This window comes from Gossypium hirsutum, chromosome D11 (assembly GCF_007990345.1).
Source record: "Gossypium hirsutum isolate 1008001.06 chromosome D11, Gossypium_hirsutum_v2.1, whole genome shotgun sequence".
Lineage (NCBI taxonomy): Eukaryota > Viridiplantae > Streptophyta > Magnoliopsida > Malvales > Malvaceae > Gossypium > Gossypium hirsutum.
The window spans coordinates 23,048,332-23,075,441 of NC_053447.1; the positions used below are offsets into that span (position 1 = coordinate 23,048,332).

At 33.2% G+C, this 27,110-nt stretch overlaps 2 protein-coding genes and 1 long non-coding RNA gene across 3 annotated transcripts; 2 read left to right on the forward strand and 1 right to left on the reverse strand.

Annotated features, from left to right (window-relative positions):
• Positions 1-1,512: 1,512 nt before the first annotated feature.
• On the forward strand, positions 1,513-3,168 carry LOC107957430 (geranylgeranyl pyrophosphate synthase, chloroplastic). Its single transcript, XM_016892948.2, has one exon. The coding sequence runs from the start codon at positions 1,870-1,872 to the stop codon at positions 2,983-2,985; it is 1,116 nt and encodes a 371-aa protein (XP_016748437.1). The 5' UTR covers positions 1,513-1,869; the 3' UTR covers positions 2,986-3,168.
• A 15,851-nt stretch (positions 3,169-19,019) lies between these two features.
• On the reverse strand, positions 19,020-21,609 carry LOC121223828 (uncharacterized). The gene is made up of 2 exons (XR_005921269.1): positions 21,289-21,609; positions 19,020-21,118 (listed from the first exon to the last, which is right to left on the reverse strand). It is a non-coding gene; the product is annotated as an uncharacterized lncRNA (long non-coding RNA).
• A 2,936-nt stretch (positions 21,610-24,545) lies between these two features.
• LOC107957431 (calcium uniporter protein 2, mitochondrial) lies at positions 24,546-26,709 on the forward strand. The gene is made up of 2 exons (XM_016892949.2): positions 24,546-25,251; positions 26,044-26,709. The coding sequence occupies exons 1-2, from the start codon at positions 24,670-24,672 to the stop codon at positions 26,533-26,535; spliced, it is 1,074 nt and encodes a 357-aa protein (XP_016748438.1). The 5' UTR covers positions 24,546-24,669; the 3' UTR covers positions 26,536-26,709.
• Positions 26,710-27,110: the final 401 nt, after the last annotated feature.

Sequence of the window (27,110 nt, forward strand, 5' to 3'; positions counted from 1 at the left end):
CACGTGCCAAAAACCCGCTTCCCTCAAGTAATTTTCTATCAACAGTGATGGAAGATCAGACATATTACGAATGTAACATTGTAATATCTGATCTACAGACTGTTAGAAAAAATTATAAAATAAAAATTAATTAAAATTACATAAATGAAAAAAATATTAAATAATATTAAAAAATTGAAACTAACCTTTACCATTTTCATTTGTTCGACGGAGATATGTTTATGATTGAGACGAATTAATTCCCCGGTCATTGCTAACATGATCAAATATCTTAGAAGTTATAGAAAAAAATAATACTAATTTACAAAAAAATTAAAAGAAATAGTTAATTAAAGAGAGTTTTGAGAAATTTAGGGAGAAATTTGAGAGTTTTTTTGAAAACTTTGGAAGAAATGTTTGTGTGAAAAAAATAGGAGGGGGTTTTATAGTTTTTTTTTTGCCGTTGGACCCTTAACGATCAAAATTTTAAATGATCGTTGGGGGCCAACAACACGGGTTACAACACGTCCCTGAGAGAGCGCTTTTGCCATGTCAGCAAAGCGCGTCCGCGTCAGCGAGTTTTTTACTGACATGGCAAAAACGCTCCTTCAGGGACGTGTTTTGCTGGAATTTCCTCTTAAAACGCTCCTATATAGATGCGTTTTACTATTTTCAGCCCATTCGAGTAAGTAATAAATAAAGTGACCTATTTTCGTAAATAAAGTAGGAAATGAACCTTTTTTAGTAAAATGGTGAATTTTACACCCTTTTAAGGTAAAAAAATATTATTGCATGTTTTCTCGTCATAAAAAAGGAAAAAAAATCCCTCCAAGATCTCAATTCTCATCTTATTAGTGTATGGCTAGAATCTAGTCTACTATATAACCTTTTCTTAAACAAAATTTTTAAATTAGGAAATCTTGAATTTCTTTTTTCTGAATGGAATCTTCATCTTAATTAGAGAATCTTGATTTCAAGTGGGCAGTTTTGTTGTTTTTAGAATTTGGTTGTGGACAAAATTCAATTATCAAACCCATCTTTTCTAGAGATAGCAAATGATTTGTTTTGTTGGATCAAATGATTATTTTATGTTTTATAGAAAAATATTATTTGATTATATTATTATTTTTCTTATAGAAAGTTTAGAATTATTCATAATTTTTACTCAACTCATAAATAAAAGGATAATGTATTTAGAATTACGTTGTGTTTTTATGATTTTATATTATATGTTATCGTTGAATGTTTTTAATGTTGGATTTTGACTAAATTTGTTAAAAATATGAAATCTAAAAAATGATTTTTTTCTATTAAAAAATTTGAAATTATACAATAATTTAACATAAAATATATTATAATATGCCATGCCATTGCATGGGGCATACAAACTGTGTAGTAATATAGTCGATAATAAACGCTGTATTATTTATTATATTATTTAATTAAAAAAACTCATAATTTATTATTGGATTTGAAGATAAATAAAAAAATTGTGGATTATAATAAATAAATAATTGGTGGGGCGTTAGAAAAGATGCCGATGCTACAAGATGCCCAGTTGCCCACCCAAATCCCAAAATCCAATCTTTGTCCTTCTTTGGCTCTCATTAAAAACTAATGCTCATCCATTGCCATTGCCATTGCCATTGCCATTGCCATTGCCATCAATATTTTAGCTTTTCTTCCCCCTTTTCCTTCTCCCTCATACATAAGAGTACTAACATTTTTGTCCAACTTGTCATTGCAGGGCTGCAGAATTCAATCTTTAAGTATTTGAAAAGTGGAAATTACGTTAGAATTTGCTACTTTTATTTGTTTCTTGGTTCTCTATTTTCATCCCCGTCGAACTGTTATTGTGCTTCTGAAATCTGAAAAACCCAATCTTGCAAAATGGCTTCATTGAATCTGGGTTATTGGGTTCAGTCTTACTCCATGTCTAACCAAGTTTCTTCCATATCCAAATCCTTTCCTTTACCTAGATCTCTTCCCTTCAATCCTCTCACAACTCAATCATCTTCTACCCTGAAAAAAGTGAACTTCTCTTCTCTTCCTTCCATTACCTCAATCCTTACCAAAGAAGACATTGTCAAGGAAGAAGAACAATACCCTCAAAAGTCAAGCTTTGATTTCAATTCCTACATGCTTCAAAAAGCAAGTTCAGTTAACCAAGCCTTGGAATCTGCTGTTTCACTCCGTGACCCTGTTAAAATCCATGAAGCAATGCGGTACTCCCTTTTAGCAGGTGGAAAAAGGGTACGTCCGGTGCTTTGTTTAGCAGCCTGTGCACTTGTTGGTGGCCGGGAATCCATGGCTATGCCCGCAGCTTGTGCTGTTGAAATGATCCACACCATGTCTTTAATCCACGATGATTTGCCTTGCATGGACAACGATGATCTTCGTAGAGGAAAACCAACCAACCACAAAGTTTTTGGTGAGGATATAGCTGTGTTAGCAGGGGATGCTCTTTTAGCTTTTGCTTTTGAACATATAGCTGTTTCTACAGTTGGTGTTCCGCCTTCCAGGATTGTAAGAGCTATTGGGGAATTAGCCAAAGCTATTGGAGGGGAGGGGTTGGTGGCTGGTCAAGTCGTGGACATAATTAGTGAGGGGCTAACAGATGTGGGATTGGATCATTTAGAATTCATTCATGTTCACAAAACTGCTGCTTTGCTCGAAGCGGCTGTGGTTTTGGGCGCCATTGTTGGAGGTGGATGTGATGAGGAGGTGGAAAAGTTAAGGAAATTTGCAAGGTGCATTGGGCTTTTGTTTCAGGTTGTGGATGACATTCTTGATGTAACCAAGTCGTCTAAGGAATTAGGGAAGACTGCAGGGAAAGATTTGGTGGCTGATAAAGTGACTTATCCAAAGTTGATGGGGATACAGAAATCAAAGGAGTTTGCTGAGAAGTTGAAGACTGATGCGATAGAGTTGCTTCAAGGATTTGACCCTGCCAAAGCTGCTCCTTTGATTGCTTTGGCTAATTATATAGCTTACAGGCAAAACTAACTTGTTTCTTGTTGTTGTATAATTTATAATCTTGATTTCATTAGACAAAAGGCCTTCACTCGCTGTTTCTTGTTGTGTTTGATTAAAAAACAATGGCTTAGATAAGGAAGCAGGCGAGTTGTGTTAATGTTGGAAAATTATTCTACAGGGATAATAAAGATAGAATTTTGTTTTTCTCTCAAATGGAATAGAATTTTGCTTTTCTCTCAAATGGAAACGTATAGGATTAATCAGTTGGAGTTTTAACTGTTTTGGTCTTATGAGTTCCTATATATATATATATATATATATACTGATCTCTATTTTTCTGGTTTCATGCGATGTTGATGACTTTTTAGAATGTACTTGTTTTTGTCCTGCTTTTGGTTCTGAAATTTTCTTTCACAGATTCTGGATGAAAACTAGAGATTTTAGTTTATTAAGTGCCAGGTTATGTGTATCTTTCCATAAACTGCCTGCTTTGGCACTGCCTTGCAAGTCCTTTACCCTTTCCTGTATGGAACTATCAAGTTAAAATACAAGATTAGAAGTTAGAAACAAAGCTTGCTCTGGTATAATATTATACTCAGGTTACTTTGTTTTCAAGTGTTTATATACCTGGTACTGGAAATTTCTGGCTTGTTTGCTTATGATATTAAAGGATTACCCCAGGGAGAAATAATAAGCAAGTACATGATCTATGTTACTTGTAGTGGAATCTTTGAGGTAAGCATTGCAAAATAAAAACAAGTCTGTGAATCAATTCAACTAAGTCAAGGAGTTGCAAACCTAAGAACCGAGCTCCATCTGTCTTCAATGCCAATATTCTCCGCAATATTTGGTTTTTAAGTTATGTCTTTCACTTGCTGCAGGCATTGTGAATCTGGGATTTGTCTGCTGTGATATGTAGCTCTTGGGAGATTCTTGGTAATTGGGAGAGTTAAAAACTTTCATTGATTCTACTTGCCTATGCATTTCAAATATCCTTATCTAGATAAAAGAATTGAACAGTACTTGTTGAAGGTTTAAGCTGGGGAAATAGTCAATCAGTGTGGTGCTAGTATTAGTTGAATTTCACAGATACAAACTGTGAATGCTTGAAAGTGTTTTTATCTCTGATTATGGCACTTAACTGTTCAACAAATCACAATCTTTCTTCTTCCTTGCAGCAAGTCAACAACTGAGGCTGAGTTCATGTTTGTACTTCATCTTCCATTAATGACTTTTCACTTCAGGGGTTAGGCTGCATTATCAAAGCCTAGGACTAGGGTCACCATTTGGCCAAGAACTGAATTATCTTACAATCTATTCAAGATTCTTATTCATTGTTGTTAGCCAGCATAGTAAACAATTTGGTCATTGACCAATCTACAATCTAAGCATCTTTTCCCATTCCAGTAGTTGTTTTTTTCTGGTGAGATGTTCTCATAATAAAATATTCAAAGAAATAGAAAGGTAATTGATAAAGACGGTAAAATTAATTTTTTGAAACAACATTTGAACTCTCGAGAGGTCTGAAATTGATATACTATATACTATATACTATATACTATATAATGTTTCAATGATTGATGAACATGTAAATTCTGTCATTTTCCAGGTGCATAGCTAATTTATCCATAGCACAAAAACGTTGGACAAGAAAACAAACCAGCCCTTATTTTGCAATATATTTCTCAAGAAAAAATTCTACTGAAGAGAAGCATCTTTGAGGATTCCGCCTTGCCTTTCACTTTCACCTTCACTTCTTACAAGAAAAAAAAATCCAACCTCTTTACCCTCTACACCATACAAGACTTTGTGACCAACCATTTCAAGGAAGTATATTGGAGAAACAAAAGCCTGCACCAAGTTAATTTTTTCCAATCGTTTGAATTGTTTTTAACAAGTCTCTTTATCTTCTGTTAATGCTTTGAATTAGTCCCTTTATCCTTTGTTGCGATTTGTATTTAAACACTCTAACATCACAAAGATGCCAATAGATAGGCCTGCATTGTTCTGTTTGTCTGCAGAAGTACTTTGGTTGAATGAATCTTATGTTTCCAAAGTTTGTCGTTATTAAAAACAGAAGAAGAAGAAATATTTATGAAAACAATGGATTATTGAGGTGGATTTGTAGGCACAAGGAGCAGGGACCAGGATTGTAAATAATCACACCACCTGGGAACTGGAAATCATTTATGTTAAATTGATTTGAACTGTGTGACGACCATTGTAGGCTGGAATATGGTGTTTTATTGACCTTCAAATACAGTTTGAAAACAATTATAGATCTTGAGAGAGATGCATATCATGATCTGAGATCAAACCATTTCATCACATTGGATGCATGAAAATAATTGAATGGAAATGAAGAAACCAATATTGCCAATGACATCAAGTTAACTTGTCAATTATCAGAACATAATAAAGGCAACTGTCTTCGATTATTGATACATTAGGCATCTATACCCTTTAGAACTTTACTGTTTAAGCATTTTAATGTTCCTCACCGAGAAATATATATATATATATTCAAAGAGAAAGAACAATGCTGGTCTGATGAAATGACCAGGCTTATTCCTGGAAATATTTTATGGCATTTATTCTTTTTCATATCTATAATTAATTCTTCGGTTCCTATTCTTCTTGTGTTGCAGATGGCAACAAGAGGCGGACCATTATGGTGGTCTAGGGTCTTGGCCCCCCAAAATTTTGGGAAATTTTAAACTTTTTTGGGAAATTTTTAGAAAATTTTAATTAGGCTTTCCAAAATTTTAGAAAATTTTCATTTCTCTCTTAAAGTTTTTTCTTGAAAGTAATCATTATACCTTTCATTTTAAAAAAAATTTAATTGAATTCTCTTAAATTTTTTGAAAATTTCTAATCTCACTAAAATTTTAAAATTTTTAATTACACTCCTAAAATTTTTCTTTAAAAAAAATTCTCATTTTAACTTTTAAACTTTTGAAAATTTTACTGGGGCTACTGATGACATCCAAACCAAAGCATCCTCCATCCTCTAAGAAAATTGATGGATTTGATGGTAGGCGTTTCAAAAGCTGCCCATATAAGGGCATTGAACACATTCAACTAAATTTCAATGAATATTTCAAATAGACCAAATTATTTTATACCCTAAAAATGAGGATTATGTTTGGTAAGACCAAAAAGATTAATTCAGGAGCCAACCAGCTTTGAACAACCGAAGAACATATAGAAATGAAATTAAATGAAGCCAGCTCAAAGAAAGGGTTTGCTGACTAAGTTCTAATCACAACTATACGAGATAACCATTGCCATGCTTGAGTCATTCAAAATCCAACCAAACTTTCACAAGTAGAGGCAATTAATCAATAACGATACAAATTGGGGGGCGGGGGTTGGCCTGTTTAGTGATGAATGTCAGGCGCAGTTCTTGATGTAGTCATCCAAATCATGCAAGGTTTCATCAGTTTAAACAAACTATAAACTTGAATAAACAATCATATCTTCTTTATAGGAGTAGAGACCTTTGTATTTTGTATGTTAGGAGCTTCCCATGCTTATTATTTTTTAAAAACAAATGGATCAAGCTTCAAACTTTTAACGATAAGCATAAATGTTTTCGGCGTTGACATTATAAAAAGAATGCATATTTGATGAAATTCTCGTTTATCCAAAACTAGAAAAAGAACCCCAAGCTATTGCCAATAAATTTCCCGAGAATATAGGGAGAAATAATGCAGGTTGAGGTTACTTCAATCTGATATCATTGTCATTTTCATAACCTAGAAATCATTGTACCAAGTTAACGGAATTTGTTCTCTAAGGATTTAACAGAGCAACATCATCTACTTTTGAGAATCCAATCTCAAGCAAAACTCCATCTATTATTTCTGAATGAAGTTTGGCAAATATAAAATTCCAAAGTCATTGGCTGTTTTGCGGAAATTACCGAAGATGCTGTTGGTATGAGAGCATATACGAGACCTTTGAGTTGTAAGATTACTTTTTTTGTAATTATATCTAAAATGGATCCTATTTTTTAAATTAAATTGTAAATATGATTTTTATTAAATTATAATTAAAATTTAAAACTAAAATCACAACACAAATCACAAAATAATATATTGCATGCAACAATGAGATATAATAACATCATTGTTTTTTTCTTTTTTAAATCTTATAAAATCATCTTTTAAATATAAAGATTTTCGATATATTTAAACATAATCAACTTTGAAAGCCTAACCGTTAAATTTAAAAATCTATACATGCAATATATTCAAAATATACAAATATATTATATTTCAAATAATTTATATAAATAATAAACCCGCCCGAACTAGTTAATAAATATTTGAAAGGTCTATGATCATGTTAATTTTTTAAAGTTTTATTGATAACTTAAATCATAAATGTTGGTGCACAAAAAAGTTATTGATAAATAAACTTCAAGAATCTAATGAAGGCTAATAATTCTTTTAGTTTTGCACTAACAAAACAGTGCTTTGAGCAATATATAACTAGAGTATCAACTTTTATAAATAACTTATATAGTAATTCTTTATAGAACAATCAATTAATATCTAAAGATTGAAGAACATGATAAAATTTTGTTTCCAAGTTTTTTCAGTTATGACATTCCAAGTGAAATTTGAGTCTTATTTATAAAAATTTCGTATCTGATCAAATAGAAACATATTTGGATAGCCACATCTTTTAGTAAGAGTTGAAGCTACCCAAATAAGTATCTAACACCTCTTAATTAATAACTAAGAGATATAATTTTTAGTAATTAAGAGACATAGTTCATTTTTCATAAAAAAAATCCATAACTCATCACTTATAATTTAGTTGATAATTTTTGGATTATTTATTGTTGGAAAATATACTGCTGCAAAACAAATTTGTTAGCACTGAATGGAAAAGTAAACCAAGAATTAAAAAATCAAAATGTACTACATTGTGGAAGAACCACTGCCTTAGAAACGAATTTACCCTAATCGGTGTAATCGTGCAACGAATGTCGTCCTCCAAGGTTAACACGGTGCTTTAGTATTCGTACACCCGAATAAAAAAGATGGAACGCAATTGGTATTGCTCTTCTCAGGGAAATCAAACTAGGATCAATTCCCAGGAAAGTTTAGAGGGGTCACAATCGATCCCGCTTAAAACCCAAACTCCTAGACATAATTTCCTCTAATGTAATTTAAGGGAAAACGATAGAATTTTTAGAAAAGAATGGGAAAAAAGGTGAGGAGGAGAAAAGAGTTCTTTGATTGCTATGTTTGTTTTCTGTGTGAAAAATGAGGAAAACAACTCTCTATTTATACTAGGAATAGAAAGGTAAAATAGTAAATATGCAGGGGCAAAAGAGTAAAACTCGTAGGGCCAATTATAGTTTTAACCTACCATTTCAGCACAAAGTATAATTTGTTCCATATTTTCGTAATAGGAAAAAAATGTGGGGGGGATAAAACTGTTTTAAAGAAATTATTTTCTGGAAAAAATATAAGAATTTTATCAAAAAAGAAATACATGAAGTACATGTCGAAGAAACGTGTTAACATGGGCACAGACATGGATCGTATTGGGCATCGGCGGCGTGCACATGTAAAGGCTATAGCCTAATTACTCAATGAGAGTAAAAAGTAATGTTATATATAAACCTTCTCAATAGCCTATACTTAACTAATGTGAGATATACCCATTTACCAACAATCCTTTGCATTACCAACAATCCCCCACTAATGCAAAGTAAATTTGAACATTTTTGTAAACACGAGAATGAGTAGAGGTTTTTCCAGTTAAAATGTGAGAAGAGCAATAACGAAATTAGTCGCTTAAGCACTAGTATCTTGCGGATTTGAACTAGCATATAGTGAAATGAGTGATTCTTTTCTTTAACAAGTGAATGAATCTTGAACTTGCTAAGATAGGAGTTAACTCATGATATACATCTAATCTCAGATCCAATTGATATTCTGCGATAAATCAGCAAGTTTTAGCCAATGCACCTCGGGATGCTGGTAAGTGCTCCAGAAAAACTACCCAAATGTTTTTCATAGAAGATGGCTAGTCTTTCACACTTATGTAGGTGATTTCATCTAGCCTATCTCAATATAGACCGCCTGAATTAGGGCTATGAAATCATTAGGAGCATTTATTAAGCTCATCCTCTCAAATTTAGATTCGGTGAATTCATCAAGTACGTCTCAATAAGACCATCCACACTCTCGAATATGAACTCATTAAAAGTATAAACTCAACATCTCAAGTCGGTGAATTCATCAAGTCTATCTCAATAGGACCACCCAAACTCTTGGCTATGAACTCATTAAGAGTAAGAACTCAAACTTATGCATGTATATCGTTTACCATAAGGATAGGTAAAATGTACACTATGAGTCTTTACATGGTTTCATTTGACCACATTGAACTTAGAAAATTATGTTAGGTATCCACCATGAATTCCTCAACCACTGAGCTTAAAACCCATCCCTCTCGATGAATTAAGAACCATTCTCCTACTTAACCCTTTAGTTAGTGGATCAACTAGGTTCCTTTCAAATCTCACGTACTCCAACACGAGTACTCCATTTTTTTATTAAATGTCTCACAGATTCATGTCTTATTCGAATATACTTCTTCTTACCATTGTAAGCTTGGCTCTTAGCAACGCAAATTGCGGTTTGTGAGTCACATAATAGAGATATGCGAGGTACTAGTTTTCCTTATAAAAGAATCTTTGCTAGTAGATTCTTAAGCCACTCGACCTCTTTCCTGACTAAGTCAAGAGGTATGAACTCTGACTCCATCGTGGAGCAAGCAATACAAGTTTGTTTAGCAGACTTTCACAAAATGGTTGCTCAACCCAAAGTAAAAACATACCCACTTGTAGAGCTCACCTCATCATTATTAGTTACCCAGTTTGCATCAGAATAGCCATCAAGGATTGCAGGGTATCCGATAAATTCCAACTCTCAAGTTATTTTACCTTTAAAGTATTTAAGCAAACGCTTTAGAGCATTCCAATGCTCATTGCTTGGATTATGGGTGTATCTACTTAGTCTACTAACTGCATAAGCAATGTCTGACCGAGTGTAGTTCATCAAAAACATAAGACTTTCAATAATCTTAGCATACTTTAATTGAGAAACAGTATTTCCTCTGTTCTTAAACAGTTGTATGCTAGAATCGTAAGAAGTTCTCACAAGGATTACATCAAAGCTATTAAACTTTTTTTAACACTTTCTCTATCTAATGAGACTGGCTTAATGCAAATCCCTTTTTTTGATTTTGTAACCTTAACTCCTAAGATTACATCTACCTCTCCCAAATCAATCATTTCAAATCTGGTAGATAAGAATTCTTGGTTTTATTAATGGATTCTATATTGGAACTGAAAATTAACATGTCATCTACATACAGGCTTATGATGACACAATCAGAACCAAACATATGAGAATACACACATACATCTTCACCATTAACAATAAAACTAAAACTGAGAGTAATCTTATGAAATTTCACATACGATTGTCTTGGAGCTTGTTTGAGAACATATAGAGATATTTGAGAATGCAAAATTTATCTTCCATACCAGGTGCCACAAATATTAAAGGTTGCTCAATGTAGATTTCCTCATCCAAATCACTATTCAAGAAAGTTGTATTCACATCCATTTGATGCACCAGCAAATTGTGATTGGAAGCTAAAGTAAACAAAACACAAATGGTTGATATCTTAGTCATAGGAGAGTATGTATCAAAATAATCTACTCAAAATTTCTAAGTAGACCCTTTAACCACTAGTCTTGCCTTATACTTTTGTATTAACCCATCTGGTCTAAGTTTCTTTCTAAAGACCCATTTATTACTAAAATGTCTAAAACCTCTAGGCAAGTCTACTAATTCCCAAGTGTGATTAGACATAATAGAATCAAGCTCATTATTAATAGCATCTCTCCAAAAACTAGCATCTATTGAATTTACGGCTTCATCATAGGTTTTTGGATCCTTACCTATAAAAAATGCATAAGCAATAGAATCACTTATTAAGTCTAAATCATTAACCTCGGTTACAAAGAAATTAAAGAAATCAGGTCCGAAACTAGTGGCAGCCCTTTGTCTTTCACTTCTCTTAGGTTCTACATCATCATTAAGAATATCTTTATTATGTGTACTAGAAGAAGAAACATGTTCATCTAATTGTATATTAGGATTTATGTAAGATTTCTTTAACGGAAAATTATTTTTAAAGAAAACAGCATCTCTAGATTCACATATGAAAGAATCATACAAAAACATGAATCTGCAGAACTATTTAGCGCATAACCAACAAAAACAACATCAACAGTTTTAGATCTGATAGTGTTCTATTTAAAAGCAAGCAAGCCTACTTTTGTTAAGTACCTCTACGCTTTCAAGTATTGCATATTAGGGGTATAACCTTTCCACAATTCGTATGGGGTACAATCTAAATTTTTATAAGGCACTCTATTAAGAATGTGGTTTGTAAAAAGTACAGCCTCCCTCCACATGTGGTCAGGTAAAACAGAACTAAGTAGTAAAGCATTCATCATTTCTTTTAGAGTTCTGTTTTTCCTTTTAGTTATGTCATTTTTTGTGGAGAATAGGGAGTGAAAAACTCATGTATAATTTCGTCTTTCTCACAAACCTATTTAAGAAAGTTAATGCCATATTCACCACCTCTATCAGATCTAAGACATTTTATTCTCCTATTAAGCTGGTTTTCTACTTCTACTTTATAAATGAGAAATGTTTGTTCAGCTTCATCTTCTATTTTTAGAAGATAAACCTTTGTATACCTAGAGTAATCATCTACAAAGGTAATATAGTAACGTTTTTCATTTTTCATTTCTGTGTTTCTAAAGTCTACTAGATCAATATGAACTACCTCTAAAAGTTTAGTTTTTCTATCAGAAATAGTCTTTAAGGAAGGTCTAGTATGTTTGGCTTCAACACAAATTTCATATTTATTAAAGCTACTACCATCTAGATTAGAAAGTAGATTCATTTTTATGAGCTTTTTAAAGAATAAATATTCACATGTCCTAATCTATCATGTGATAACTCTAAAATATAGAGTTATCTATAGCACTTTCTAGCTCAAAATTCTTGTAAATTCTGAGTAAATGATAATGATTTGCGATTTTTATTAATAAATTAATAAATTGAATAATTTATGTTAAAAATATATTTTTATTCAATTTCATATAAATTCTACTTAATTTCATATTATTTTTTAGCAGTTGTCGCACCGAAGATAGTCTTATCCTGAAGCTCTTCCATTAAGGCCATGATAGTGTGGCTTGGAAAAGCATCATCAATCGAGCTGCCAAAAACTCATTAAGGAAATTATAAATAAAGTAACTTTAAACCTCAAATTATTGAAGGACCAAGATGCAAACGGGTAGCAAAAATTGGATCACTTCTAGCAAAGATAAAGGCCCAAAATGCAACCCAAAGAAAGAGAGCTTTACACATCCAAGGAAGTCCCAAATCCAACACCCAAAAACCGACCATAATGCTACCCAAATCAACTCTTTAAGCTGATTTTAAACATTTGCAAACCAACCCTCAAACTCTCCTACTCATCCATTCCAACCCTCCACTTTTCAAGCTTTGCACTTTGAGCATCATGCTTAAAATAACAAAACCAACAATCCATCCTTACTGCAATTCATGGCCGGTCACATGATAGAGAAGATTATGGCTGAAAATCTCTATTTCTAGCCCCTTCTCATGTGTATAAATAGAGGCCAAAACCCCTTCATCATTCATTAAACAACATCAAAGCAACAACGAAAATCAGAGGAAGCCACCACAGATAGTTTTCGGGAAATCACCGAATTCATCTCAAAATTTCTTCTTCCTTTCTCTTTTAATTGTTCTTAGTTAAAAAACATGATTGCAAATTATTTAATTTATTTTTAATTAATAATAATTACTTAAATTTGTTTTAGTTAGAATTATTGCAATGCCTTGATTTTATTTGTTCAATTCATGTTTATATTGTTCTGTGCCTCAATCGTTTATGCTTCCAATTAAAATCATTCATGTTTTTCATGCATTAAGATATGTTTGACTGCATTAGAATTAATCGCTTAATCCAAACTAGATGGTGGTTAATGGACATAATAATTGGAAGATGCATGATTAATTCATATCTGAACCAAAATGAATTAAAGGTTCGTAATAATTCCAAAGGAACATTATTACCTTGCATTACTTTATATTTATGTAATTAACCTATTTCAAACCTAACCCGTCCCTGTTACTTTACATAAATTCTAAGGAATCTTGAGTTAAATAATGACATAGATATATTCATGTTTTCCTAAGTGGCAAATCTAAGATCTCGAAAGAGCTTATGATTTTGATTCCAAGTTCATAAATGATCTAGTTGCCATGAATGTTTTTTGGAACATTGTTAAACATGATAAAGAAATTGTTCTAGCTTATTCATGTTATTGTTGTCAAAACTTGTGAATTGTTGCTAAACCATTTCATTGCATTTTATTTCATTTCATTTGCATATATTTGATTAATTTAATTTTAACATCCATCACATTAAAATATTGTGTTTTCTTAACCAACTTGTAAACATTAATTTTACAATTATTGATTTCAACACGACCTGTGTGGAGATGGTACTCTTTTTACTTACTTATTACTTGATAATGACTGTGTATACTTGCACATTTCGTCGCGAACCAACATGCCACATGTTAAAAGATCAACAATAAAAGTAGAAATGGTGGCTTTATTATTAAATATAGTCTCAATCACAAACAAACCTCCATTCAAATAACCTTTCCCCACATAATCTCTATTTCAAAAAAGTACAAGTTTATTGGATTCGAGGTCTAGTTTAACATCTGTCTTATTTAGTAATCCTAAACAAATCAAATTTCTACGCATGGAAAGTACATAAAGGACTTATTCAATGCCAACGTTTTACTAGAAGTAAGTTTAAGTAAAATCTTTCCTTTACCGAGTAATTCTAAAGTGCTAGAATTACCCATGTACACTTGTTCACCTTCAGCTATACATTCAAATTTGGTGAACATTTCTCTATTGGCGTAAAAATGTTTGGAGGCGCATTGATGCGATCCGGCCCGATGTTGTTTGTCTAGTCGATCTAATTGCCCGATCGTCGTCGAGGAAGTATCTTTCAGTGGTGAGAGAAATGTGTATTTTGGCTAAGTATGAGGAATAGGATGAAATAGGTTCAAAAAGGCCAAAAGATAGATGGAATAAGTCGGCTAACAAAGGATTAAAATTTGGGTGATAGATGGATGGATTTGGGTTAACAAATATGAAAGAAATTTAAGACAGAAGGTGGAAAACGAAAGTTGAACTTAAGCGTCAAGAACAATTCGATACTATAGCAAGTATCACCTCGGAACTTATATGGCTTAAGGTGAAATATGGGAATAGGTTGATGGACCTCGACCCGTTACTTAGAAAAGTAGAAACTGAAGGTGTATTTAGATGGACGAACGCCACACCAGGGTTGGTGATAAGTTCGAAAACAAGTTCAAGATGACGCCACTAGCACGCTAGATAAGTCACTCGAGACTCGTACGAAATTGGAGAGGAAGTTAACCTCAAAGAAACAAAGTTTCATTTAAATAAAATGGAAAAAGTCCCTAAAACAAGCTAATTATAAAGTATTTATAGTGATAAACCTAAGCTAGCGGAATGGTCAATGAGGCAACTAAATAGACACTTGTGTGTAGCTTTAATGAGCTGGAAAATTCTAGAATAAATCTAAATAAATTTCATGTCTATATTCAGATCTTTAGAATGTCATTAGACAGCTTCTAGATGAAAGAAAGTCAGCTGAATGTATTTGGAATAGCTAGGAGTTGGTTTGCCATGTCTATGTTCAGCCAAGAGCTTAAATGAGCTCCTTTAATTCTGCCTTGAGAAGCTGAACGTGCAACAACGTTTTAATGGGAGTTTGGGAGCACGAACAGCCCAAATAGTGTGAATTGATGAACTCCAACAGCCTCCAAGTGTGAAGGGGCGAAATTGATCAGGCACCAGTTGAATGGACTCCATTTAAACAGCCTTGTCCATTGAGTTCTTCGAATAGCCACTTTGAGAAGCTCAAAACAGCAGCTGGAGTTTTAATTCAGCTCTTTGTCTATTGAGCTCTACAAATAGTCACATGAAAGAATGAAACATTAGCTCTCTTCAATGTCAATTCATGCATGATACCTGCACCAAATAAATTCAGCATTTTAAATCACTTAGGACAAATTAAATTCGGCAGCAGCAAAGACATATTTAAATTCTCTTTAAATTCGGTTGGACTAGGACATATTAAATTGGCATCAAGACACATTAATTGGATGTAATGAGCTGAACACATTTATGCTATGTATTAACTAAGACATATTAAAAACATGCATTAAAATAGAACATATTTAACACATAATAAAAATGTCCAGATTTTAACAAATTAAATACTTAACAATTATTTGAGCTGAACAAACTAATGTAACTAACTCATTAATTTATTCCAGCAACTAAATGAATGCATAAACTAAAAATAATAATAAAAATAGCATCGAGCTCAATGAGCTAAGATTGAGCTGAATTGGGCTCAAGGAACTGAAACACGAGCTGATTCAAGCTCAATAAACTAGGATCGAGTTGAACAGCTAGAAAATGATTGCAACGCCCGCTTGAAAAACCTGACCAAGATTGTTCGCAGGGCGTGATCGTATCATTCCCCCTTCTTCAAAGCGACTTGTCCTCAAGTCAAGCCATTGGTTTACTCGAAAGCATTTACGCGGCTTGTCTTGGTTGAAAGGGGCGAATGGCAAATGAGTTATCTGAAATTTATAGCCATGCGTTAATAAAAAGCAACGCAAACAAACTTGTAGTCTAAGGATAATCAAAACAAAACAAGCACAACGTATGCGAATGGACAGATGCAAAATACCATGTTTCATGCCAACAAAATATCTTACTTTTCAATGTCTCTTCAAACGATATATACAAAAACAGATATGTTGTAAGACATTCAAAAATCTCAATTGGCTTCCATAAATCATAGCCTATATGCGAGTAATGAGTCAAAAGATGTACGTAGGCATCACAAACAAGCAAACGAAAAGAATTAGAAGATTCATGGTTTTGCTTAGTTGGGCATTGTAATTTCCATTTAATCGCATGCTTGCCAACAAAATCACGATTATCAAAAACAAGAACTTTTTTATCATCAACCAAAACAGATAGATCATCATCAAGTAAAATAGAACAATTAAGCACGTCACGATCTAAGTGTTTTACAAAAGCTAAATCATCAACACAATTTTTAACACCATCCGAAGAGAACAAAAACGTTTCAAGACTTTCAATTGTCTTACCTTTATGAGCAGGAAAATAAAGATCGTTTTTACATCGCTCGATCAACATAAACCTTCGCTCCTCGGGGGCATAGAGTAGTCGAAACTTCGTGGTTGAGTTAACCTTTTCAGAATGACACGCGAACTTCATGTACAACCACAGAAATGGCGTAAGGAACGAATTTAAATTGAAATCAAATTTGTCAATCATCGTTTCCTTATTTAAAAACCAAGTATCAAACAAATAGAAATTATTCACACAAACTTTAAGATGCTGGTTTTTCCCGCAAAACGAATCAAAACATATTATGGGTTTAAAAACATGAGTTTGATTACTTATGCCAAAGTGTAGCAAAGGGTTCAGTAAATCAAACATGTCAAACCAGAAGGATTTTTGCATACACAGGAACAAAAAATCAGAACTCTTTGCCATCATCGAAACAGATTTGCACAAATTCAAAATTTTCACAAAAAAACTTTAGTGGATACACGTTAATATCATATTCAAACAAATTATGTGTTTTTCGTGAAAACTCATTATCACGCAAGATTAAATTCATGGTTTGTCGATTAGACCGAACAACATCAACAAAGTTTCCTTCACAAGGCCAATCAAGAGTAAAACTCATTGTGCTTTTCTTTGGAACGAGTTCGTTAACCACAATCAAGGAATAGAAACTAATCAGATGAAGATAAGAGAATCTTTTAAAAACTAAGTCACCAAAAATGTTATCGATAACTTTCAAACATGCTTGTCGTGACTCGGTCGTTAAAATTTCCTTACCTCGCTTACGTTTAGGCTAGTGTGGTGTGATTTCATCTTTAACCTTACCTTGTTTAGTCATGCGAAAGAGTCGCTCATTAGGAAGGTATTGAAGTTGAAAATTAGTTTTCGATCTTTCGGAAACCTGAAAAGAAACACAACGAGACAATTTCATATATGGGTTAGTAAACAGATTCCTCACTTTTTCTTATTTGCTTGCCTCTTTTTCTCTCGTTTCTTTTTCTTTTTCAATTTTCTCTACACATTTTTGTTCAATCTCAATTTCGTCTTTCTTTTTCTCACTCTCACTTTCTTTTTCAATTTCTTTTTCGTTTTCTTTTTCACAATCTTTTTCGATTCTTTTCTCTCTTTCAATTTTTTTTCTTCTTTTTCAATCTCTTTTTCTTTTTCATTACAACATGAGGACGATAAAAAAATCAAAAAGATAAGTGTTTTGCTCAAAGAAAGAGAAAGTCTTCTCATAGGTATCTCGATCAAGTCTTCGTGAACGATTCTCCGGAAAGGACTTCTTTGAGGCATACGAAGAATAACTCGTACTTTTTCGTTTGTCGTCTCGAAAGATTTCAGACTCGAAGCTTTCTCCTCTATGTCTCGAATTCCTTGACGAGTAGGAATCCCGATAAGAATCTCTTTTCAAATGGTCATCGAAAATGTGTCTTCGTGATGATCATGACTTCGTTTTCCGACTTGGTGGGATTTCCTTCCGTCGGGATGTTGTTCGAGGTTCTCGCTTGTCTTGAATGGGCTTAATTTTTTGGTCGAGCATGTTCTCCATTTCTTTCAACAAATATTGAAATTCATTGGCTGAAAATTCTTCTCGAGACATGATTATTTACTAAAAAGAAGAAATGTTAAAAGAACAAAAGTAGAAAATTAAATACCTCACTAAAAAAAATCTCAATAGGAAACTCGGAAAGAAAATAAGGATGTTCACTCACTCTCGTGTTTACACTCGTTTTAAGGCTTTTCTTCTCTCTAATGCTCTCACACACTTTGTCTTTTACCTCTCGATCTTTCTCTCGTGATTTTGTAGTTCATCTATTTTAGACTTACTTGCTACTTTTGGGGTCGGTTTCAAAATGGTTAACAAGGTTAGATTGTATATGGTGGGGAGGTAGGCGGAACAAAGAAAATTCTCGATTTCAAGTGTGGCGTTGGGAAGGGTAATTGATGGGAAACGATAGAGAAGTCAAACTTGCTGGATCAGAAAACAAGAATACAATCACAAATCTTTCAATACTTCTCCTCCTTTTTTTTTAATTTTGTTTTTTTGTTAATTAAAAAATACTAATTACAATGGAAATACTTGAATTCACGAAATATATCTCCTTTTTTCAAAATTTTTTCGAAATTTTTTTACGAACCTACTCCGGGAATGCTACGAATATCGGTACTCCTCGATTTATAGCTCTAATACCAAATGATGCAATCTGACCTAGTATTGTTTGTCGAGTCGATCTAATTGCTTGATCGTCGTTGAGGAAGTATCGTTCGGTGGTGAGAGAAAGGTGTATTTTGGTTAAGTATGAGGAATAGAATGAAATAGGTTCAAAAAGGCCAGAAGATAGATGGAATAAGTCAGCTAACAAAGGATTAAAAGTTGGGTGATAGATGGATGGATTTGGGTTAACAAATATGAAAAGAAAGTTAAGACAGAAGGTGAAAAACGGAAGTTAAACTCAAGTGTCAAGAACAATTCGATACTATAGCGAGTATCGCCCCGGAACTTAATGGCTTAAGGTGAAATACGAGAATGGTTGATAGACCTCGACCCGTTACTTAGCATAGTAGGAACCGAAGGTATATTTAGATGGACGAACGCCACACCAAGGTTGGTGATAAGTTCGGAAACAAGTTCAGAATGACGCCACTAGCACGCTAGATAAGTCACTCGAGACTCATACAAAATTGGAGAGGAAGTTAACCTCAAAGAAACAAATTTTCATTCAAATAAAATGGCAAAAGTCCCTAAAACAAGCTGATTACAATGTATTTATAGTGACAAACCTAAGCTAGCCGAATGGTCAATAAGGCAACTAAATGGACATTTGTGTGCAGCTTTAATAAGCTAAAAAATTCTAGAATAAATCGAAATAAATTCCATGTCTATATTCAGCTCTTTAGAATGCCATTGGACAACTTCTAGATGAAAGAAAGTCAACTGAATTTATTTGGAAGAGCTAGGAGTTGGTTTGCCATGTCTATGTTCAACCAAGTGCTTAAATGAGCTCCTTTGATTCTGCCTTGGGAAGCTGAACATGCAGCAACATTTTAATGGGAGTTTTTTAGAAGCTGAACGTGCAACAACATTTTAATAGGAGTTTTGGAGCACGAACAACCCAAATAGTGTGAATCGATGAACTCCAACAACCTCAAAGTGTGAAAGGACGAAATTGATCAGCCACCAGTTGAATGGACTCTATTTAAATAGCCTTGTCCATTGAGTTCTTCAAATAGCCACTTGGAGAAGCTCAAAACAGTAGCTGGAGTTTTAATTTAGCTCTTTGTCCATTGAGCTCTACGAATAGTCACATGAAAGAATGAAACAACAGTTTTCTTTAATGCCAATTCATGCATGATACCTGCACCAAATTAATTCTGCATATTAAATCACTTAAGACAAATTAAATTCGGCAGCAGTAAAGACATATTTAAGTTCTCTTTAAATTCAGTTGGACTAGGACATATTAAATCGGCATCAAGACACGTTAATTGGATGTAATGAGCTGGACAAATTTATGCTATGTATTAACTAAGACATATTAAAAACATGCATTAAAATAGAACATATTTAACACACATAATTAAAATGTCCAGATTTTAACAAATTAAATACTTAACAATTATTTGAGCTGAACAAACTAATGTAACTAACTCATTAATTTATTCCAGCAGCTAAATGAATGCATAAACTAAAAATAATAATAAAAATAGCATCGAGCTCAATGAGCTAAGATTGAGCTGAATTGAGCTCAATAAACTAAAACACGAGCTGATTCAAGCTCAATAAACTAGGATCGAGTTGAACAGCTAGAAAACGATTGCAACGCCCGCTTGGAAAACCTGACCAAGATCGTTCGCAGGGCGTGATTGTATCACGCATGTGTCTACAATCCACTTGACATTGTTCTCAACTAGGTTCACTTCGGAAACCACATCGACTATAACCTCATTTGGATTTTCAACTATATGTGCTTATAGTTTGTTTTTATTCTGGTGGTCAAAACGTTGGGCGCATTGATATGTTTTGTGTCCAGCTTTGCCGCACATGTAGCAATTCACCTGGTTGTTGGTCTTTTTATTCTTCTTTAGTTTCTTAAAGTTGACAGCATTTTTGTTCTGGAATTTTATTGTCTTCTTTGAATTCTTGGCGCCTTTAAACTTGTTAAATTTAGGAGTAGAACCAGATTTAACAAGGTTAACTTTTAAAGGAAATTGAGTTGAGGTTACTAAAGCCTTATCTTTAAGACGATTGACTTCTTCAATCTTCATATGACTAATCAGTTCTTCTAGAGAAATGTCTCGCTTCTTATGCTTTAGGAGATTATGGTAGTTGGACCAATATTTTGACAGTTATTCAATCAAGACATTTGCTTGGAGAATTTCACACATCTCCATCCTTTCCGCTAGGATATCGGAGACCAACTTTTCGTAGATACAAACTTGATCCATAATCGGCTTATCATTGGTCATCTGGAACTTGAGCCACTCTCCAGCAACATATTTCTTGACCCTATCATCATCGGCTCCATATTTCTTCTCCAATGTATCTCAAATGGATTTAGCTATATTTTTTACAAACAGGTCAAAGAGGTTTTTAACCATATGGCTTAGCATGTGACCTCTTACCATTTTTTTATTTTTCAAACTTAGCTTTTGTAGCTATGACATTCGAGTCCTCAAAAATAGTGGCAGAATCTTCTGGTTTCTCGATGGCAGGTGGATTGAAGAGGACATAGTTAACTTCAAGTTGTTCGAAGAATATGACCATCATTTGAGACTAGTGACGGTAGTTAGTCCTGTCAAAAGGTTCAAGCTTGGAGAGATTAGGGATGTATTTGTTGATCGGGGTAAACATGTTTAAACAATAGTAATTCATTTCTAAATTGTTGGAAAATATACTACTGCAAAATAAATTTGTTAGCACTGATTGGAAAAATAAACCAAGAATTAAGAAATCAAAATTTACTGCGTTGTGGAGGAACCATTGCCTTGGAAACGAATACATATTATGATCGGTGTAATCGTGCAACGGACGCTGTCTCCTAAGGTTAATACAGCGTTTCGATATTTGTATACCTGAACAAGAAAGGTGAAACACAATTGGTATTGCTCTTCTCAGGGAAATCACACAAGGATAATTCTCAGGAAAGTTTAGAAGGGTCACAATTGGTCTCACTTAAAACCTAAGCTCCTAGGCAAAATTTTCTCTAATGTAATTTAAGGAAAAAAGACAGAATTTTTAGAAGGGAATGGAAAAATGAGGCAAAAAGGAGAAAAGAGTTCTCTAATTGCTGTGTTTGCTTTCTGTGTGAAAAATGAGGAAAACAACTCTCTATTTATACTAGTAACAGAAGGAGAAAATAGTAAATATACAAGGGCAAAGAGTAAAAATCATAGGATCAATTACAGTTTTGGACCCACCATTTCCGCACAACAGTATAATTTGTTCCAGATTTTCGTAACAGTAAAAAAATGGGGAAAAATTAAAACTATTTTAATGAAATTATTTTATGAAAAAAAGTATAAGAATTTTATCCAAAATGAAATACATTTATCGTACCAAGTCAAGCAAGTGACAACAGTGTGCGTGTGTAAAGCCTATAGCCTAATTACTTAGTGAGAGTAAAAAGTAAGGCTATGTATAAACTCTCTCAATAACCTATACTTAACCAATGTGGGATATACCCACTTACCAACAACCCTTTGCATTACCAATATTTATAATGTTTACTTATAACTATTGAAATATTATTAAAATTTAGAAAATATGCCAATAATCTCTCCCGTTTTGAAATATTATAAATTTTGATAATATTAGAAATCAACTACCTTATGGTTGAACGAAAATATATTAAAATTAAGCGAAATATGTTAAATTTAGATGGAGGAGGAAAGTGATTTTGCACCTTTATAGGATTATATGATGCTGAATGATATGTTGGGTTAACTTCAATTTGGATCCACTAGGATCACCAAAAATATATCCAAACTTATTTACATAATTATTTTTTTTTCAAAAAATAAAAAAACACGGTTTGTTAAAACTTTAAAACTTTAATAGGTTTTCAAGAGTAATTTTATTTTACCTCAAATTTAAAGGATCTTGGGACCTAAATAGTGGAGGGCAGAGGCATTGAATGTGTGATAGAGGGAAATCATACTCTTCCCACTCCATTCCGTAAATAAGGTGAAGAAATAATTAGATTTAATATTAGTAATATTTTGTAGGTAATTAATCTTTTTCTTCACACATTTCAACTGAAGAGCCCAACTCATTTATATATTCATTACGAGAAGACATTTATACCTTTCTTTCAATCTTCATATTTTAGTTAGCAGTTAAGAAATGGATAATGAATTTTAATTCTAATTACCATCTACACTTTTTTATTTATTAATCTATTATTATTTTTACTTCAATTTTTATAAGAGTTAAAATGTAATTTCATAATTGTATTAATTTATAATTTTATAAATATATAAATATATTGTCCCATTTTAAGGGCTGGCAAGTGCCTAGATAATTTTATTTTTTTGTTTAACAATTAAATTATTTAAATAATCTTAAATGTGTATTTATTATATAATTTGATTTTTATGTGTCAATCAAGTGTTATTTTTTAATATTATACCCATAAAAAGTTAAAAAATTTCACAGCGTGCAGAATAACAATCTTAGAAATAAAATATCAAAATCCCCAAAACTGTAATTTCAACCAAAACTTTATTAATTCATGAATGTGCCCTAAAATAATTTTTATAATGGGTTGGATTTGCTTAAAATATTGTTGAAACATTGTGATCCAACTACTTATTTAGGAGTTATCTGGTTAAGTTGATAGGTTAATATTAATATAAAATAAAGTTTTAATATATTATCTTAAATTATGCAGAAAATATGTATTTTTTAGATGAAAACATTAATCATGGGATTAAATTCTTTTTTATTTTATGTTATCTTTTAAAATAAGTGTTGAATTCAAAAACTTGGCCAATCTAGAATCAAATTTGGTTATGCCAATAATCTATTATCTAATCTAAACCCCAACATTTGAACAACAACAAAAAGGAAAATCTAAGCACCACATCACCTTCCTATATCCTTAAATAAATAACATATATTCATCATTTGATGGATAATGAAAATAATTTGGTCATAGTCTCAATAGTTACCTGCATTTTACCTTTTCACGTTCATTACTATTTTAGTTTCAAATAATATTATTTTGTACATCTAAATTATTATCGTTAGCATTAATCGTTATTAAAAGGACTAAGTTAATATGGAATCCACAATCAAACCAAAAGAATATGGTCGGATTACAAATGCTTGGGAGGATTTGAGTTAGAATTAGTCGTGAGCTATAATTATGTTAAAATGTTCAATAATTAAGGGATTAAAAAGTGAAATAAAAACGATTATTTCAAATTAGTTTTAACCATGAAATCTTATTAATTAACTCGTGAAATGGTTTGACTGTGATACTGTGTTTTTTTTTTTATCTTACGGTCACCAGGTGGCAATCGTTAAATCAACTCCTTGACGAAAATTTTGTCACCCAAAGAAAAATAAAAATAAAATGTTGAGGATTTATCGTGAACGCAAACAACTTTAAAGATTTTGTTTATTACATAAATACCAAAATATATGTGGCGACACGTTTGTGTGAACGTTTATAGTCATCCACCCAACACCAAAAAGGAAACTTGATTTGCTTTCCACTTCTGTCTTCGCTGCCGTCAAACACACAGAAATTTTCCCATGTAATCCAAACCCTTCTATTTACTCTCACCTTCTAGATTTCTTCCGCTAATAATGCTACACGTGTTCAACAAATCAGTATTTATGAATTACAAAATGAAAGTCAACATCAGGAAAGGCGCGAATGATAAATTTTCATATGATCTGACGGTTCAAAAGGTCATTTGTAGTTCAAGCTCAACCCTCCACGTGTAGTGTGATTAGCTCATGCTCTTCGATATTTCCTCTCGTGAAATCGGTTCTCCAATTTCTCGTTCCGATAAATTGAAAAGAATCGCCCCTAACGAGATGATTCTATAAGCATGTTTCGAAAATGTAAGGCAGGGAGTAATCTAAAGTGCGAAGTATGTTTTCAAATCTCTCAAATTCTCGCGTTATTTTCATTTTTTTTTTGTAAATTTCTATTTTTCTGTTTATCTTCCCTCCATTGTTGGACCCTATAAAACGGGCCAAAACCTTCATTGATTGTGCCAACACCAAGCGAGCAAAGCTTTCAAATCTTCTAAACTCTATCCCCCCCCACCCCAGAAAAAAGAAAAAAAAAACAACTTTTTGATAATTAGTTAGCTTCTTTAATTTCTAGCAATGGCGTTTAGGAAAACCTTGGCAGAGAAACTTTTTAATATTTCGAAAATTTCTTCGCAAGCTGTTACTAACTGCCGGATTTCCTCACCGACGGTTCAGAAGCGGATCGCAAGAAAAACGGGGAAAGCAGCAACCGGTATGACGGTGGATCCAGGAGATGCTAAGAGTAACGGCAATGGCATGTTCAGGCGGTTTCTTCATAAAGGATCTATGGCTTCACCGCCGATGAGGAAGTTACCGATGGGGGAGAATTTAATGGAGAGATTAAGGGAAATCGATGTGTCCAGGGATCGCATCCGGTTAGACGGGTTGAGCTCGCACTTGGAGGCGAAATCGGCGGTTTCGGAGCTGCCTGCACTGTCGGTTCAGGAAGCGAAGAAGTTGTTAAAGGTGGCGCAGTTGGAGGTGGTGAAAACGAAGCTGAGAGAGACAGGGAAAATCTGGATTTCTTATTCCGACTTTCTTCGGATTTGCGGAGAAAGTTGTTCGGGTCATGAACAAGGATTGCAGTTCGCGAAATTGCTAGATGAATCAGGAACCGTCATCGTTTTAGGAAACATCGTCGTTTTACGATCGGAACAGGTAGATAAATTTTTTTTCTCTATTTATTATCTCTTGAAAATTTATATTGAAAGCAGATAAGATCTTATTTATGTTTTGGCTTACAGACGATAGCATATATGTATACATTAAAATTACATGCTTAACGTGATGGTGATGAAAAGTAGGTCCCGAATTCAGGAATTCACTTATTAGCATTAGAAGCTACCGAAAACTGAATTTCTGGGTTTCTTTTTCTGCTAATTTCAACAGGAATTTTTTTTTTACGACAGGTCTCTAGAAACGTCTCACATTTGAGATGGTTTCTGAGAATTGAACTGGAGGACCCAAATTTTTTATAAATAAATCCCTTGGATGTTTCTACAGTGTGACCACAAATATCACAACTTTTTTTCACAGTTCATCTCCTAGGCTTTTATAAATAAAGCCCTTGGATGTTTCTACATTTTGTTTTGCATGCATATTCTCCAACTTTTGAGTCTGTGGAGGGTGAGGGGTGATGATGGGAGTTATGTTTTAATTGGCAACGAATTGGGGAAGATGTGTTTGGATGTTTAGATTTGAGGAGATGTACGAAACTATTGAGCCGAAAGGTGGCGTTGCCGAACAAGGAAAATGGTTGGTGGAGGAATAGGGGCTGGAATGGCCTCATATGATAAGGATGGGCTTCAACTTGACCTGACATAAGCATTAGTCACTTTTTATTGTTTACTTGCTTTCATCATCCTTCATAGTCATAATTATTGGTAAGAATGAGTCAATTTTTGTTTCTTTCAAGTTGAGCCAACAGAGATTTCCACTTTGTGACTACAGGTAGCAAAAGCACTTGGTGGTCTAATTCCTTTATCTAGATCAAACCCGAATGATCCCAGAAGAAAAGAACTGGCTGCGTTAGAAAAGGAGAAAGCAATAATCGATTCAAAAGCCGATTCCCTGGTCCGTCGCGAACTCTGGCTTGGCCTGGCATTCATGGTGGTCCAAACAGCCGGGTTCATGAGGCTAACCTTTTGGGAACTCACTTGGGACGTGATGGAACCCATCTGTTTCTACGTCACCTCCATGTATTTCATGGCTGGATATGCATTTTTCCTCAGGACGTCCAAAGAACCTTCTTTTGAAGGGTTTTATAAGAGCAGGTTCAGCACAAAGCAAAGGCAGCTGATCAAGGCATACAATTTTGATATCCAGAGGTATAATGAGCTCAAGGCAATGTTCCCATCCACAGTGGAAGAAGAATTACAGGTCTCATCGGCGGCCTCCTTTGATTATTCTGAAAAGATGCAGATTGGTGCTTTGGACCATTGATGATCCGAAACATGTTAAAAAGCAAAAACAAAAAGATGAATACAAAATAACACAATTTTGTTTTAGGATTAGGCGCGGCTTTCTGTAACATTCTGTTGAAGAGTTTTTCATTTGTTTAAACATATGAAAGATTGGAACTAATAAAAACCTTATCCCCATTGATTTTTAAGCAAATTGCCTGTAAAAAAACAGTGAAATCATCTTTTTTACTATCCACAAACTATCAACTGTTTTTTTTAATCCGATTTTGAGGTGGAAAATATCAGGTTTTTCATTAAACAATATCTTTAATTATTTTTATATTTTTAAAAGTATGTTTTAATATTATAAATAGTTTTAATTATAATTCATTAAATTTATAAAAACATTTAACTTATATTTTAATTTTGTAAGTATTTTTATTACAATTTGTTAATTTTTTTAAGATTATATATCATATATTATGAAAAATTATATACTTATGCCTTTAAAATTAAAATTTATATGTGTTTTTTGGAGTCATAAATTAATTGGATATCAACTTAGTTAGAGAATTATTATAGTAAAAATAAATTCAGATATCTATACTATTATAA

Coding starts and splice junctions, on each gene's coding strand:
- LOC107957431 (XM_016892949.2), top strand. CDS start 24,670: ATGGCGTTTAGGAAAACCTTGGCAGAGAAACTTTTTAATATTTCGAAA. Junction 25,252..26,043: donor TCGTTTTACGATCGGAACAG/GTAGATAAATTT, acceptor TTGTGACTACAG/GTAGCAAAAGCACTTGGTGG.
- LOC107957430 (XM_016892948.2), top strand. CDS start 1,870: ATGGCTTCATTGAATCTGGGTTATTGGGTTCAGTCTTACTCCATGTCT.